Source organism: Emiliania huxleyi, assembly GCF_000372725.1.
Source record: "Emiliania huxleyi CCMP1516 unplaced genomic scaffold EMIHUscaffold_36, whole genome shotgun sequence".
In the NCBI taxonomy this organism is placed as follows: domain Eukaryota; phylum Haptophyta; order Isochrysidales; family Noelaerhabdaceae; genus Emiliania; species Emiliania huxleyi.
Window position 1 is genome coordinate 272,401 of NW_005199274.1, and position 16,184 is coordinate 288,584.

General features: G+C 65.9%; 3 protein-coding genes across 3 annotated transcripts; all 3 read right to left on the reverse strand.

Annotated features, from left to right (window-relative positions):
• Positions 1-911: 911 nt before the first annotated feature.
• On the reverse strand, positions 912-2,006 carry EMIHUDRAFT_208723 (hypothetical protein; the record flags this gene model as incomplete). Its single annotated transcript, XM_005772354.1, has 1 exon — positions 912-2,006. One exon carries the CDS (start codon positions 2,004-2,006, stop codon positions 912-914), a length of 1,095 nt encoding a protein of 364 aa, XP_005772411.1.
• A 3,003-nt stretch (positions 2,007-5,009) lies between these two features.
• EMIHUDRAFT_310590 (hypothetical protein) lies at positions 5,010-6,485 on the reverse strand (the record flags this gene model as incomplete). The annotated part of the gene is made up of 2 exons (XM_005772355.1): positions 5,010-5,298; positions 5,749-6,485. The coding sequence occupies 2 exons, from the start codon at positions 6,483-6,485 to the stop codon at positions 5,010-5,012; spliced, it is 1,026 nt and encodes a 341-aa protein (XP_005772412.1).
• Positions 6,486-11,839: 5,354 nt separating this feature from the next.
• Positions 11,840-15,796, reverse strand: EMIHUDRAFT_102004 (hypothetical protein; the record flags this gene model as incomplete). Its single annotated transcript, XM_005772356.1, has 4 exons — positions 11,840-12,090; positions 12,242-12,890; positions 14,201-14,635; positions 15,482-15,796. The coding sequence occupies 4 exons, from the start codon at positions 15,794-15,796 to the stop codon at positions 11,840-11,842; spliced, it is 1,650 nt and encodes a 549-aa protein (XP_005772413.1).
• Positions 15,797-16,184: the final 388 nt, after the last annotated feature.

The following is a 16,184-nucleotide window of genomic DNA, read 5'->3' on the forward strand; positions in this document are numbered from 1 at the left end:
AGCTGACCGTGCCATGATGCACAATTGATCACCTGCATAGCTCGCGGCCTTAGTATCAAGCATTCAGTGACGACCTGATCGTACGGCCAGTAGGAAGGTGTCCTTCCAGCTGCGTGCACGCTTCTGGCGCAATGCGCGTCACCTCGGATTGGCTGCTGGCACTCTCGAGGCTATGCCTACACAGCCTCGCGCGCATGGGCAGTCAAGAAGGACCACGCACCTTCTCAGGACAGCGCCGGTGCCTCTCTCTTGGACCGGCAAACTTGGTGGTCTCGTGTCACCAATGTGGGACCAGTGCGGCATCGCGCCATCGACAGCTCTGAACTGCGCCTCACCACTGACCGGGAAGGCCGCCAAGTGGGCCAGCACAGGTCGCACATTGTGGCAGCAGTCAGCAGTGCATGGCTGATAGCTAGAGCAGCAGCGTCAGGGTCGCAGGGTCGGATCGTGTCAAGCCTCTCGCCCGGCCGGCCGCGTGCAGACGTCGTCGGCCTCGTCTGCTGTCTGGAGTTATCTGTCGGCGGTCAGTACGACCGATCAGGTCGGAGTTTTCTGGTGGTTGGAGGGTCTATCTGTATGTACTCCTCGAGATCTCTCCAAATCTGCCCTCTGTTAGACCGGGTTAGATCGGGAAGTTGGTGCTCTGAGCGACTCTGAGCGCCGGAGCCCCCCGTTTCCGCACTGCGGCACGGCGCACGGTGCCTCCGGGGGGCCCCGCGCCGGCCCAGAGCAAGTCGACTGTAGAGAGTGTAGATCTATGTCGTTATGGTTTCGTATCAATAATACTCACTGCTCACTCACTCACACTGGGGGGGTATGGACCAACATCAAAACGCACGCACGCCCCGGCCAGACTGTCGTCGGCCTCGCGGCCGAGGTTGACATGTGCAGACCACGGGGGCCGGGCAGCGTCAGGTGTGTCGTTGGCGAGGGCGTGCCACAACTCCTACGAGGACGCTGGCAACGAATGGGCCGTGCCAGTGAACCTTGGGAAAGAGAAGGTTCGCCCTGTCGCCGGTCCGCGTATGCCGGAGGTAGTTGTCGCACACGACCGACGCCTCCACGAGGCTGAAGGTCAGGAGCTTGAGGCGGAGCGGGAGATCCGCCGCCGGCCGTGTCCCGAGCCAAGCACCCAAACACGCGGCCAGAAGAACGACTGCAGCGGCACCCTCCCGCGCGTCGTCGAGCTGGGCGGACAATACCGCGGGCGCGAGGGTGATGGCGTCGCGCAAAAGGGCAAACGCGGCCGCGACGAGCAGCACGCAAGTCAGGCGGGTGCTGTCGCGTGTGCCGAGCATGTGGAGAGTGAGCAAGCCGGCGGCTGCACTCGCCGCCCCCCACCGGAAGGCTGGCACCGAGGACAGGTCAGACGTAGCGACCGCGAGTACGGCGCCAAGGAGGCTGCAGAGGAACAGGGGCCGTCGCCAGACAGCAGCGCGCACGGAGGCCCGTGCACCAGGCTCAGACGTGACCGTGCTGAAGAGCGGCGGCGATGGGGGCACGGATGGAGGCTCATCTTCTGGTTGGCCGGCGTCCCGCTCGAGATCAACGGAGATCTCCGGGAGGCAGGGCTCGAGGTCAGACGCGTCCGCCGCATGCGCCTCTGAAGCAGACGTTTCGTGGATCAAAGCCATCGCACGCTCGGGGTCGGAGAGCACCTCGTCCGGCGACATCACCGTAGCGAGGTGAGGCACAAGCGCGAGCACCCCCTGGCACAGCCTTTTCGCCGTGATGGCGAGCTGTATCCTCTCCTCTCCGAGCTGCGCGAAAAGCTGGCGCTCCCTCTCCTCCTCGGTCTTTGCCGCCTCGTCTGCGGATGCCCTCGGCGCCTCGGTGCGCGTCGCGCCGACGGCCAGCCCATCGGCAGTCTCCTTCGCTGGCGCCTCGCGCTCCTCCGACGCAGCCTCAGGAAACTGCGATGGCCCAGCGAGGCTGCCGCCTGAGGGCTGCATGTCACACGGGGAGGACACGATATTTCGCAAGACACGCTCTGCATCTCGAAACATTCTCGCCGCCGCCTACATTCTCGGCTAACCTCGGAATGTAAGCGCACAATGGCTGTGCTGTCTCCTACACAGCCATCTTACCTAAGGATGGCTGAGCTAGCTGCAGTGCAGCCATAGCCTCCAGGCCGATGGCTGCAATACACACAGGGCAGCCATCCTGAGTAGGGATGGCTGGAAGCTCGCTGCTGCAGCCATACCGCACGCCCCGGGGCGGGCCCTCATGGCTGAGCTGGCTATATCGCAGCCATCTTGGGTAAGATGGCTGGGCCACAGCCATTTCAGCCATCTACTATGGCTGGGGCACAGTCAGTGCAGCCATCCTCCGGAGCATGGCTGATAATTCGATGGCAGCCGTCCGCCGCCCCCGCCACACGCACAAATGGCTGCGCGCTTGCCGCCCCCGGCCTCGCGGGACGGCTGCCATTGGCTGCGCCATCGAATTATCACCAGGCAGCCATGGCTCTGGAGGATGGCTGCAATCTCTGTGCCCCAGCCATAGTAGATGGCTGAAATGGCTGAAATGGCTGTGTCCCCCAGCCATCTTACCCAAGATGGTTGCGATGTAGCCAGCTCAGCCAAGAGGGCGGTAACCGGTATGGCTGCGGTAGTGCGTCTCCAGCCATGTGTCTACTAAGGATGGCTGCCGTGTGCGTGTTGCAGCCATCGGGCTGAAGGATGTGGCTGCACTGTAGCTAGCTCAGCCATCCTTAGGTAAGATGGCTGTGTAGGAGACAGCACAGCCATTGTGCGCTTACATTCCGAGGTTAGCCTACATTCTCCGTCTCGAGTATTAACCTCCCCTGCACCCGGGGGGGGGTGTTTCCTAGTGGCGACAGCATACTTGGGAAATAACGACACGGAGGACGCCTCAAAAGTGGTGCGGGACGCGGTACGAACTAGAACATGCATGACACGGCGAGAAGGGAGGCGGCAGAGGACACACACAGCGAGAAGAGGGAGATAGTGGACCGATGGACGTACGGGCACATGTGTCAGAGCGCGCACGAGTGGGTGTGCGGACAATTTCGAAAGACGGTGAGGCCGGGATCGCACACGGCAGGGGTGGCGGGACGGCTGTGGAGCGAAGTGGCCGTAGCCAGCCTCAAACACCCATGGGACAATAAGATGAGATTGCCAGATGAGGAGATGAGAATGGGGGGAAGGACAGGCGGGCGACATTCGACGACGTCGGGGGTCACAATGTGACGACCAAAACGATCCTGGGAGCCAGGGTGAGACAACAGGTCGGGGTGCCACATGGGGCACACCACAGGCGCATTCTAGAGGGGGAAAAGAAACGGGGAATGAGGGGCCCCGCCACGAGGAGTGCGTTTTGGGGATGCAGAGCGTGCAAGGCGGCTAGGGATGAGGCCGCAAAAGAGGCGCGCGAGACAAGGAGGAGAATCGGAGAACGGAGAGACTGGGACGACTGGACACAAGAAGACAGTGAGCCACCACAGGCGTCGTTGGCTCGAGTCGTTGGCGCACATACTGAGCGGCAGCTGCGCTGGAAATACTGTTAAAAAAAGTAACAATACAGGGTTCGCGAGGGGGGTCGCCGAGGCGCCGAGAGCGCGCGGGGAAGCTCGCAGGGCGTTGGGGTAGCTATGCCTCACGTGCAGCGCCGACGGTCGGGGTCGACGGAGCACGCCAGCGGCAGGAGAGCGCCTGGGTCCCAGTGGGACCCGGGTCCCAATATTCGTTCCGGTCCCATTCGGGTCCCATTTGCGATTGACATGTCACAGTACCAGTTGCAAAATGTCACACACATATGGGCCAAATGTCACGGGACGTACGCGGGGGCAAGCAAGGGGATTGAGGACTGGCGATTCACATGGAGGGTGCCCACCGCGGCGGACGCCGCGTGAAGGGTGGCGTCGTGGGCAGCAAAAGCGAGGCGAGCGCGCGACAGAAGCGTGCGCAGTGTGGTGCTGCGGCGTCGGGCCGGCGAGGGCAAGCCGTGCAGATTGCCCGTGCAAAGGTAGCGGAAGCTTCGAGCGAGGATAAGGCTGTCGAGGAGGAGGTAGCGCGAGCGATGCAGCAAGGCAATGGCCTCGTGCAGGCGACGCTTGAGCACCTCAAGACGGCTGAGCGGTCGTGGGATAGGTTCGTCGAGCTGGGCGGCGAGGTGATTGACGGGTATCCGAGCGAGGTGCAGGTGGTCAAGTACATGTCGAAGATGTCGCGCGAGCGGCAGCGCATGTGTCTCGCGCAGCGCGGGGTGCGGCGCAAGGGCGTGCAGAAAAATGCGGTTCGCAACTACGTCGCTGAGATGGCCAACAACCTTTGGCAGACAAAGTACCCCGCGTTCGGCGAGCTGAGCGTGGCAGCGCGGCGTGAGTACTGGTCGACGATCTTCCGGGCGTACAAAGCCATGTACGCGTCCGCGTCCGCGCCAGCTGCGACCATGGAGGACGAGGAGCGCGCAGAGCAGCTCGTGGCGCAGACCGAGGAGGTGTACAAGCGGCAGCACGTGTACCGCACGGAAATCTTCCAGCTGCAGGACCTCTTCATCGGCGAGCAGGAGAGCATCGAGAGCGTGCACGAGGCCCTCATTACGCATTCGGCGTTGGCCATCATGCAGAGCTCGGCGGCACGCATCGGCATGATGGCGAAGACGCGGCACGATGAGCGCACCGTGCGATGGAAGAAGGAGAACCCGCTGCGCGTGCGTGATGTGGTGAGCGCGCGACGCAGGAGCGACGGGATGCGTGGTGTTTGTGAGCCGCTCTAACGACGCGTGCCGTCGCGCTCTCAGGTACACAAGGTGCGCAAGCTCGTGTTGACAAAGGCCACGGGCGTGTGCGCTGGCGAGGCGACGTCACAGATGCAGCTCAACTGGCGACGGGTGAAGAAGGAGTACTTCTCGGTCTACCTCTTGCACCGGTTTCCGCTCGGCGGTGACGGCCAACGCGAAAAAGAAAGGAAATGAAAACGTGGGCGGGGGTGCTGTGACCCCAAAGAAAAGAATTCATCATGTGACTTGAGTCAGTCTAGTTGCGTCTACAACGGCGGCGCAAAGTCGCCCTCGAACTCCTCGCGGTCGCGCTTGCGCGCCGCGCCTTCCGGACCATAAGAGCCGAGCCCGATCTGGGCCCGCTCCAGCCAGCCGTAGAGGAGGGGGCGGCAGCGCTTGTAGGCCAGAGCCCCGTCCGCCGCCTCGTACCAGCGCATCTTTGCGGGCGAGAGGCGGAGCAGGACACAGGTGTTGAAGGGGGGGAAGGCGTAGGGGCGGATGGTGGCGGTGGTTGGCACGGTGACGCGGGACAGGGCGGAGCCGTAAAAGGCCCAGCTGCCGACGGAGGTGAGGGTGGCGGGGAGGGTGACGGAGGAGAGGGCGGAGCAGCCCTCAAAGGCGCTGCTGCCGATGGAGGTGATCCCGGCGGGGAGGGTGACGGAGGAGAGGGCGGAGCAGCCGCGGAAGGCGTAGTTGTTGATGGAGGTGAGGCCGGCAGGGAGGTCGATGGAGACGAGCGAGGAGCAGCAGTCGAAGGCGCTGCTGCCGATGGAGACGAGGCTGCGCGGGCAGGCGACCGAGACGAGAGAGGTGCGGCCAAGGAACGCACGGTCCGGCAAGTGCGTCATGCCTTCGGGCAGCACCGCGTGCCCGTCGGTGATGACGAGGTGCCAGCCGCCCACGTCCAAGGTCTCGGAGCCGTCGACCGCCTCAAGGTTGATGGCCCGCACTGCTGCCTTCGCTTCGTCGTTGAGGGGGCAGGCGGAGAAAGCACAGTCGCCAAACGAGAGGCCATCGGGCAGCGGCAGCGTGATCGAAGAGAGGTAGGAGCAGTTCCAGAAGGCGCCCTCGCCGATGGATGTGAGGCCGGCAGGGAAGGCGACGGAGCCGAGGGAGGAGCAGCCCAAGAAGGCGCGGCTGCCGATGGAGGTGAGGGTGGCGGGGAAGGTGACGTGGGTGAGGGCGGAGCAATCTTGGAAGGCCCAGCTGCCGATGGAGGTGAGGCCGGCGGGGAAGGTGGCGGAGACCAGGGCGGAGCAGCCGCGGAATGCTTGGTTGCCAATGGAGGTGAGGCCGACAGGGAGGGTGACGGAGGAGAGGGCAGAGCAGCGGTAGAAGGCGCTGCTGCCGATGGAGGTGAGGCCGGCAGGGAGGTTGATGGAGACGAGCGAGGAGCAGCAGAAGAAGGCTTGGTTGCCGATGGAGGCGAGGGTGGCAGGGAGGGTGACGGAGGAGAGGGCGGAGCAGCGGGAGAAGGCGCGGCTGCCGATCGAGGTGAGGCCGGCGTGCAGATTGATGGCAGCGAGGGAGGAGCAGCCGACGAAGGCGCGGCTGCCGATGGAGACGAGGCTGCGCGGGAAGGCGACCGAGACGAGAGAGGTGCGGCCAAGGAACGCACGGTCCGGCAAGTGCGTCATGCCTTCGGGAAGCACCGCTTGCCCATCGGCGATGACGACCTGCCAGCCGCCCACGTCCAAAGTCTCGGCGGAGCCGGGCGGCGGCGCGGTGCCGCTCGGCGGCATCGAAAGCGAGGCGGCACCCATCGTGAAAAAGAATTTGCGGCTGTCGGCATCATCCGTGAAGGCACAAGTGTCCGAAGAGAGAGTGGACCTGAGCAACGATATGACTGGGCGGCAAATGATCGCAGTGGGCGTCAGAAGACTCGTCCTTGCGCGAGGAGAGCTCGATAGACTCGAGGGGCCAGGATATGCAGCGAGGAGGGCGGAGCTGCGCCGAAAGGAGCAAGAAGCCGCGAGAACAAGGGACCGGCAGGCGGCGGCGGCGTCGCAGAACGAGGCAGAGGAGAGCGACGCGACAGAGGAAGAAGTGACACAAGGGAAAGGAACGTGTGTGTGTGTGTGTGTCTCGCGCCTTGCGGGGGGGGAGCGGAAAGGAGGAACCTCTTCCCAAGAGCACCACTCTTGGAGCGCCGCCACTACCACCCAGAGCGCTGCAAGCAGCGCCGGGCAATGACGGCTTACCGCCCACCCAGCCCCCCCTCGGCACACCCCGGCAGCCAATGTGTGACGGCTCGAACCCGCTAAGCCATCCCGCAAGCGGGATAGCCCGCCACTCGAACCCGCAAGCGGGCGTACGAACCGCGAGCGGCTCGCACTCGTGACACGCAGGCGTCCGCCAGACGGCGCCGGGGCTAGGCGACCGAAGAGGAACTACGGCAAGAACCGCACACCACCCGCTGACGAGCGCTCGCGGAACTGGTCTGCGGCGCCCGCCAGGGGCGTGCGCGAGACAGGGCTCGAAGCCCTTTTCTGTGAGCAGGGATTCCCTCCCGGCGGGGGTTGTGGCGGAGAGCCGGCATGGGAATCGCCGGCCCCCACCCAGGGGGTGCCCCTGCCAGGCGCCGCAAGCGGCGCCCGACAGGGGCGGGTGCCCCCACCCCGAGGGGTGGGGGCGGGGGCGGGGCCCAAAGTGATTCGGCCTATCGCCTCGGCAAGGTCCTCGGTGCGATTCTCCACGGTGTCGTCGAGCGAAAGCGCGGTAGCCGCGGAGGTAATGACGTCGACATCGGTGGAATCGGCTGGGTCAACGTCAATGTCGATAGCTCTTTCACGCCGGATCCCCTTGTTGTCTCCGATGTGTCGCGCCTGCGCGCTCGGCGTGTATGAAATCCATATCACCCCCTGCTCCACGATGGGGGCTTTAGGCGACGAGGGCGGGGCGCTAGGCGGCGGTTCGTTTTCGGGGGAGTCGGGTGGGTCATCGGCGTAGCTAGAGGCCCCATCACCGATGTCGTCGAGTGGGATGGTTGTACCTCCTCCGTTAATACCCACGTCGTCGCCCAAGGAAGAGGCGCGTTACTTCATGCGGAAGCTTGACAAACACGCGGCGAGGGCAACAGCAAGAGTCGAACGGGCGGCGCCTGACTCAAAAGACACAGCCGCATTCCTCAGATGCGCGAGGGCAGCCTCCTTAACAAGGCAATGGGGTCTAGATTTGGAGCGCTCGCCGAAGAGGAGTACGACAAAATAGCGCCCGTGATTGCCTGCACGCTGCCCGCACTCACGGACTCCATACCCGAAAGAAAGAGAGGGGAGCTCGCAGGAGAGGTGACGAGTGAACTACAGGTAGTGGGGAAGGCAGCCTCGATCGCCATACAGACATGGGTGCGAAACAACGACAAGACCAAGGCACGGGCAGAGGAACGAGAGAAGAATATAGGGTGGATAAAGCGCCTGTTCACGGCATGGAGGGTGAGCCACGCCGAACGTATAGAGCCGAAAACGGGAGGAAGCCGGGGAAGAAGACTCCGAGGAGGAGAAACACCGCAGTGGTAATGTGGTAATCCCGTCGTCAGCTGTAACGATGCACCCGAAGGGGACCCCAGCGCCAACACCGACCGTGGAGGTACAAGCGTTCGAAGAGAGAGAGTGGACCTGAGCAACGATATGACTTGGCGGCAAATGATCGCAGTGGGCGTTAGAAGAGTCGTCCTTGCTCGAGGAGAGCTCGATAACTCGAGGGGCCAAAATATGCCGTGAGGAGGGCAGAGTTGCGCCGAAAGGCGAAAGGCGGGAGAAGCCGCGAGAGCAAGGGATCGGCAGGCGGCGGCGGCGTCGCAGGATGAGGCAGACGAGAGCGACGCGACAGAGGAGGAAGCGACAGGAGGGAGAACGACGAGAGTGGGACGACCGCGAGGTGGCATGAAGGTTGCAGCGAGAATCGGCGAGGGACTGCGAAGGGAGATAGAAAGAGGCAGACGACCAAGGGTTAGGGTGGGCGACGGCTAGCACCACACTCCTCTCCTTAAAATCCCTGTGTGGTGGCGGCGTGCCGTCCTCCCATCCCTCCCTTGGGTTGTCTGTTTTCTTTCTTTCTTTTGGTGTGTTTCCTTCTCTACGAAAAAAACACTCCCAGACAGCGCCATCGAGAACAACGACTTTGTTTGGCGGCCAACGCAGCCGACCGAGAGATAATTAATCTCTCATCCAGGAAAGGGGTTGGGAATAACTTCGTGTTCTTTGTCTGTGTAAATAAATCAAACAACCATGTGGTTTGCCTGTGATAGTGCTAGCACGCGCCAGTCCGCCTGTGTCGAGCCTGTCTGCTGGTAGAGAGAGTTGTTTTGTTAAATCAAACAACCATTGTGGCTACGTACGAGCTCGTAGCCCGGAACCGACCCTCTTACGCGTACGTTCTCTCCACGTACAGTGGGTTGCGGGCATTAAGAAAACGTCGCATTAAGAAACCCTACCAAGCGATTTCCGCAAAAATCTAAGAAACCACGGGGCGCCGCAGGCGCGGCCCCGAGAAAAGGCCAGACACGAGTGTGAACGGGTCCGGAGCCCCAGCTGCAGCTCAAAATTTCTCTTCGCCTGGGCCTGCGGCAGCGCACTTGTCACTTTTCAAGTCTGCGGTGTTCTGAGTGGAGTGGTCAGTGGATGGAGGCGTGTGTGCGTCTTCCCCTCATCCAGAGAGCCGACTCGGCGGCAGACTCTTGGCATCGCCCTCGCGGACCGAGCTTTAACACTCTTCTTACCTAAAAATCCTTCGGGCCGGCGCTCTGGCTTGATTGAGTGCCCGCCCGGAGCTAAGAAACCACGGCGTGGGGTGGATGAGGGCTGTGGAAAGGCTTAGAAACGGCGGCGTGCCGCGGGATCCTGTTTTCTTAATGCCCGCAACCCACTGTATGCTTCGCCCGCCGGACGAAGCGGCGCGCCCAACACCGCAATACGCCCCCCTTGCCACTGCCCACGGGCCTGCTCACCCGGCACACACACCCAACGCTTGGCATTGACCCCGGCCGCGATGGACCACCCTCGAGCCTCCGGGATGGGTGGCGCGCAGCCAAACGTCAGCGCGATCGCGAGCTTCTTTACCGCTCCGGGCGGGCACGCCGCGTCTAAATTTGACGAGCAGACCTGCCGTCAGTTTGAGGACGACGACGCGGCGCCTTTTGCGCTTGATGACGCCCCGCTGGCCACAACCTCGTTGCGACGCTTCTCTGTGAATGGCACCATCACCTTCACAGTGGTGTCTCTGCATGGCACCGCTGTAAAAGCACGGTCGGGCCGTGGCGCGCCTGGGCGCCGCCTCGCGCAGCCGCCGGAATCCTTCTCGCGGCTTCTCGTGCGGTTTGTCGAGTCCTTTGCGAGGGCCGTGCCGGGTGCTCTTCCGATGGTGGTGTGCTCAGACGAGAACACGCAGCGAACCGCTGGGCAGCTCCTCGACAGCGCTCAGAATGCGGCGAACAAGAAGCACCAGCGCGTCCTCCGTGCTTCGCTCGTCCGCCACGCGTTGGGCTGGCCAGGCATGCCACAGCCGTTCCGGCGCGTGGCGAGGAAGGATGAGTGCGGCCGAGGCAGCTTTGGGCCGTGCGACCGCAACCTCGACCCGTCGGTGAACCTCAAGTACCTCTACGCGTATTGGGTTGTGCGGCGCGGCTACCGTGCCTTCTTCCTCGACGCGGACACAGAGGTGCATCGGCCACCCGCGGCCTACTTTGGCGCGCAGCTGCGCCTCCGTGCACGAGGCGCCGCCTCTGTGTACGAGCTGCACGACACGGAGCCGCAGCACATGCCAGACCTGCTCGCTCAGCTCGACATGTGGTGAGCGGCTCGCAGAGATGCGACGGAGAGGCGACAGCGATGTGGGCGGAGATGCGCTGAGGTGCGGCCCCGCCTGTCTCCACGCCGAGTCTCTCTTCACACGGCAGTTGCGCGTGCGCAGGTGGCCCGCGGACCTCGAGGCGAATCGACCTCGCCTCTCCTCGCGCCCACTGCGGCCCGTTTCGCCCTCCGCGCTGCCGCGCTGCAGCTTCGGCCCCAACGAGTACCGCTTTTGCGAGCCTTACGGCCGCTTTCTCTGCCTCAATTCGGGGATGATCCTCTTCCAGCCGACGGCGAACACGGAGCTCGCGCTGCGCAAGATGCTCATCGCGCTGACGAATTACTGGGACAGCTGGTGGGAGCAGACCCTCTTCAACTGGTTCGTCGGCCTGCAGGTGCGGCGGGGCAGGCTCACCTTCGACTACCTCGAGCCGACCCTCTTCCAGTGGGCCTCCGGAACGCCCTCCGCCGCCAAGGGACTGGCGGTGTCACACACGCCGGCACCCTGGCTGGCCGACCGCGTGCGGCAGAGGCTTCCGCGGCGTTACTGGGCGGACTCGGAGCACATGCCGCCGCGTGCAGACGCCCCACAGCCGCACAACAAGATGAAAACCACAGCGAATAAACGCCTCAGGAACGCCACCGGCACCGTTGACGTTGCCGCTCCGCAATACCAGCACCAGCACCAGCTGCGCGCCAGTTTGCGCGTCCGCTCACAAAACCCCCGATCGCTCTGAGAAAGGCACAGGTGATACAGAGGGGCAGGCAGAGACGAGAGAAGCGATGTGCGTGTGAGGCGTGTGGCGCGGTCTACGCACTCGGCTTTACCCACAAGCAAAACCACGCCCCTTTGCGCTTTGGCGTTTTTTTGAGGGGCCTCTTAGCACTTCGTTTAGGCTCGCTTTGCTCTTACCCTCTTTGAAGAGCATGTACTTCGAACTGCTTTTGTTGTGTGAGTTAGTTGTATCCTTGTGCGAGAACTAAGGTGTGTACGAACAGAGCTCTTTTTTCGACGCTTTTGTCCCGATACATTGCCGTAACGCGTAAGCACTGTGGGCGAGACTGGGACGGTGTGGGGCGTGGGGGCTGGGGGGGGGGGCACGCACGACGGTCGGACGCAGGACGCAGATCGCACAGTACACCACACAGTCCACACCAGCGTACAGCGCTGGGCGCAAGGCGTGGCTGTGAGCAAAAGAGCCGACGCATCCGCGCAGGGGACACAGCGGAGCGTCCGTGTCGGCGTCACCTGCGTGCATCCGTTCTCAGAGGCCGCCAGAGTGGATGCTCGAACACACACACCTCTGAACTCACAACCAGCGCGCCGCCGCCTCTGACGAGAGGCCGGCAACGATGGCGTCGCCGGCAGCATCGCCCGCCGATGCCGCAGCCTCTGACGGCTTTCCCTCCTCGCAATCCTCCTCTGCCTCCCCCTCCTCCGCCATGGACTTTTCGACGTTGCGTGCGAGGTCGAGAGCGGCGTGCTGCTTGTCGAGGAATTCGCCCGTCGCCTCGAAACTCAGCGGCGCGACATGCGGCGGCTCGGGATCCGTCACGAGGGCTGGGGCGACGCGAGTTGTGAGGGGAGGGGGACTCACTCTCCCTCCTCCCGGCGGCGACCTCCGCCTCTGCAGCCCCCGCCCTCTCCTCGCTCGCGCTCGCTGCGGCTTAGGCACGCTCCAGCGCCACCGCCGCCGCCGCCGCCGCCGCACAAGCCTCCTCCGCCGCGGCGCGCTCAGCCTCTTGCTTGGCCTTATGGGTTTTAGCGAGATCGATCAGATTCAGCAGCAGAGCCGGGTGCTCCTCCTCCTCCCCCTCCCCCTCCTCCTCCTCCTCCTCCTCCTCCCCCTTCGCCCCCTCCCCCTCTTCCTCCTCCACCTCCGTCAGCGCCGGCTCATCGCTCGGCGGCGGAGGGAGCACCGTCAGCGTGAGGGGCCCCAGGCTCGCCAAAGCCCCCAGCGACTCCGTAGAGTTCCCTGAGACACGGAGCCCGTCCACTGCGAGGACGGCCGACAGCAGAGGCACGCCCAGCTCGAGCGCCGCGCCCTCTGCGGCCTCGACAGCGATGCCACCGCCCCCGGCCGGGTCGTCTGCCAGAGTGAGGCCCGTCGGGCCGGCGGGGAAGGAGAAGGTGCGCGGCTCCTCGCTCTCCGCCAGCATGCTGAAGCCCGCTGGGCCGGCAGGCCCGTGCTCATACGGCGAGGAAGAGAGCGGAAGGTCGGCAAGTGGCTCGGCCATCCGCGTCCACGTCCCTCGCCCCGGTCCTCGCCGCCGCAGCGACGAGTAGCCGAGGAAGAACCACGCGTAGAGGGAGGTCAAGACGCAGCCGGACAGCACAGCAAGGAGGAAAGTCCCTATCATCTGGCGGTGCTCGTGCCCTGGAAGCGGGGGGCAGGGGGGGCACGGGCGCGAGAGCAGGGTGAGAGACGCTGGGCGAGGGGCACGGGCGGGGGGGCCGGGGGGGGGGGGGAGTGTGGCGGGGAGGGCGGAGGAGAGCAGGGTGAGAATGAGACGCTGGGCGAGGACACGTCCATGGCGCGTCCACGGTACGTCCACGGCGATGCATGTCCGGCGCACGGCTCGCATGCGTGTGGCGCTGTGTGGAGCGCGGCAGTGGGGCAGCTCAGGGCAGCGGAGCCCTGCCGAGACCATCACGCCGAGGAATCTCGGTCAACCTCGGGTACCCTCGGGTACCCTCGGGTACCCTCGGGTCCTCGGGTCACCTCGGGTGCGTCATCTCTCGGGTCATCTCTCGGGTCATCTCGGGTCTCATCTCGGGTCATCACAAGTATTGTGAAGACCTGCCGAGACAATCAAGTCGAGAACGGTCGGTGGCGGCGAGGGTGGCGGGGATGGCGGCGGCCCCGGCGGCGGGGGCAACGGAGCTGGCGACGGAGGTGGCGGCAGCGGCGGCGGCAGCGGCGGTGGCGGCGGCGGCGGCGGCGGCGGCGGCAGCGGAGGCTGCTGTGGCGGCGGCGACGGCGGCGGCGATCGCGGCGGCGGCGATGATGGCGGCGGTGGCGCTGGCGGTTGCGGGGAAGGTGGCGGCGCTAGCGGTTGCGGGGAAGGCGGCGGGGAAGGCGGCGGGGAAGGCGGCGGCGGCGGCGCCCGCGGTAGCAGCCAATACAGCGGGGCTGGGGGAGGCGGGGCTGGGGGAGGGGGAGGCGGCGAGAGGGGCGGCGGCGGCGGGTCCGGTGGCGGCGCCAAGGGGGGCGGGCGTGTGGGCGGAGGGCGTGTGGGCGGCGGCGGCGAGGGCGGCAAGGACGGCGGGGACGGCGACGGCGGCGGGGACGGCGGCGGCGGCGGGGACGGCGGCAAGGCAGGCGGGGGCGGTGCGGGCTGTGGCGGGACGGCAGGCGGGGTGGGCGAAAGTGGCGGCGACGGCGGCGGCGGCGGCGCGAGCGGCGGGCGCGGGAAAGTGTGCACGACCTTGGCAAGGATGGGAGGTACCTGAGAGGTGCGAGAGGCGAGGTGGCGAGATGTGTGGTGGCGAGGTGTGTGTGGGGCAAGGGGGCTTGGCTCCCCCTCGCGTCTCCACCTCTCCACCTCCCACGACAGCCCCCCACGACGCAGCGGAGCCCCCCGCGCGCCGCGGCACCTCAAGGCCCGGTGCGCGTGTGAGCGGAGTGCAGCACGCGAGAGTGATATACACAGAGAGAGAGAGCGAGCACCTCGAACGCAATCGAGCTCGAGCAGACGTCAGAGCTCGCACACAGGCTGCGCATGAAGTTCAGAAAGACGTTGCCCGCACACCAGCGCACGCTGAAGACGCACAGCGGCGCGACCTCCCCCCGACTCGCCGTCATCGCCTGATGGACTTCTTTCCCGGTCGGCCCGGGCACGCCGGGCAGCTCCACGATCTCCACCAACGCAGATTCGCCGCCCCGGAGAAGGGTGACGCCCGTCATCTGGCCGACCGCCTCCCTGGACGGGGCACCGGCGGGGATAAGCATCAAGAGGACGTCGACCACGATCGCCCGCAACATCACGTCTGGCCGACCCTGCGCCTGGCTTGGCAGGAGCCCGAGGTCGAGTTGAAACCGCACCGAGGGCAGGTAGGTGTCGCCTGGGGGAAGAGGCGGCGGCGGCGCTGCAGGCATTGGCTGCTGGGGGGGAGCGGACGGCGGTGACGGTGACGACGGTGGCAACGGCGGAGGTAGATGCGGCGGCGAAAGCGGCGGTGGCGGCATCGTGGGTGGCGGTGACGAAGGAGGCGGGACTGACGGGGGTGGTGACAAAGGCGGCAGCCTCGGCGGCGGCGATGGTGGCGGCGGTGGCGGTAGCGGTTGCGGGGAAGGTGGCGGCGCTAGCGGTTGCGGGGAAGGCGGCGGGGAAGGCGGCGGGGAAGGCGGCGGCGGCGGCGCCCGCGGTAGCAGCCAATACAGCGGGGCTGGGGGAGGCGGGGCTGGGGGAGGCGGGGCTGGGGGATGCGGCGAGAGGGGCGGCGGCAGCGGGTCCGGTGGCGGCGCCAAGGGGGGCGGGCGTGTGGGCGGAGGGCGTGTGGGCGGCGGCGGCGAGGGCGGCAAGGACGGCGGGGACGGCGACGCCGACGGCGGCGGCGCGCGGCGGCAGGACGGCGGCGGCGACGGCGACGGCGGCAAGGCAGGCGGGGGCGGTGCGGGCTGTGGCGGGACGGCAGGCGGGGTGGGCGAAAGTGGCGGCGGCGGCGGCGGCGGCGGCGCGAGCGGCGGGCGCGGGAAAGTGTGCACGACCTTGGCAAGGATGGGAGGTACCTGAGAGGTGCGAGAGGCGAGGTGGCGAGATGTGTGGTGGCGAGGTGTGTGTGGGGCAAGGGGGCTTGGCTCCCCCTCGCGTCTCCACCTCTCCACCTCCCACGACAGCCCCCCACGACGCAGCGGAGCCCCCCGCGCGCCGCGGCACCTCAAGGCCCGGCGCGTGTGAGCGGAGTGCAGCACGCGAGAGTGATATACACAGAGAGAGAGAGCGAGCACCTCGAACGCAATCGAGCTCGAGCAGACGTCAGAGCTCGCACACAGGCTGCGCATGAAGTTCAGAAAGACGTTGCCCGCACACCAGCGCACGCTGAAGACGCACAGCGGCGCGACCTCCCCCCGACTCGCCGTCATCGCCTGATGGACTTCTTTCCCGGTCGGCCCGGGCACGCCGGGCAGCTCCACGATCTCCACCAACGCAGATTCGCCGCCCCGGAGAAGGGTGACGCCCGTCATCTGGCCGACCGCCTCCCTGGACGGGGCACCGGCGGGGATAAGCATCAACAGGACGTCGACCACGATCGCCCGCAACATCACGTCTGGCCGACCCTGCGCCTGGCTTGGCAGGAGCCCGAGGTCGAGTTGAAACCGCACCGAGGGCAGGTAGGTGTCGCCTGGGGGAAGAGGCGGCGGCGGCGCTGCAGGCATTGGCTGCTGGGGGGGAGCGGACGGCGGTGACGGTGACGACGGTGGCAACGGCGGAGGTAGATGCGGCGGCGAAAGCGGCGGTGGCGGCATCGTGGGTGGCGGTGACGAAGGAGGCGGGACTGACGGGGGTGGTGACAAAGGCGGCAGCCTCGGCGGCGGCGATGGTGGCGGCGGTGGCGCTAGTGGCGGTGGCAGTAGTGGCGGCGGCGAGGGCGGTGAGGGCGACGGAAAGGGCGGCGGCGGAGGCAGATGCGGTGGCATGGGCGGCATGGGC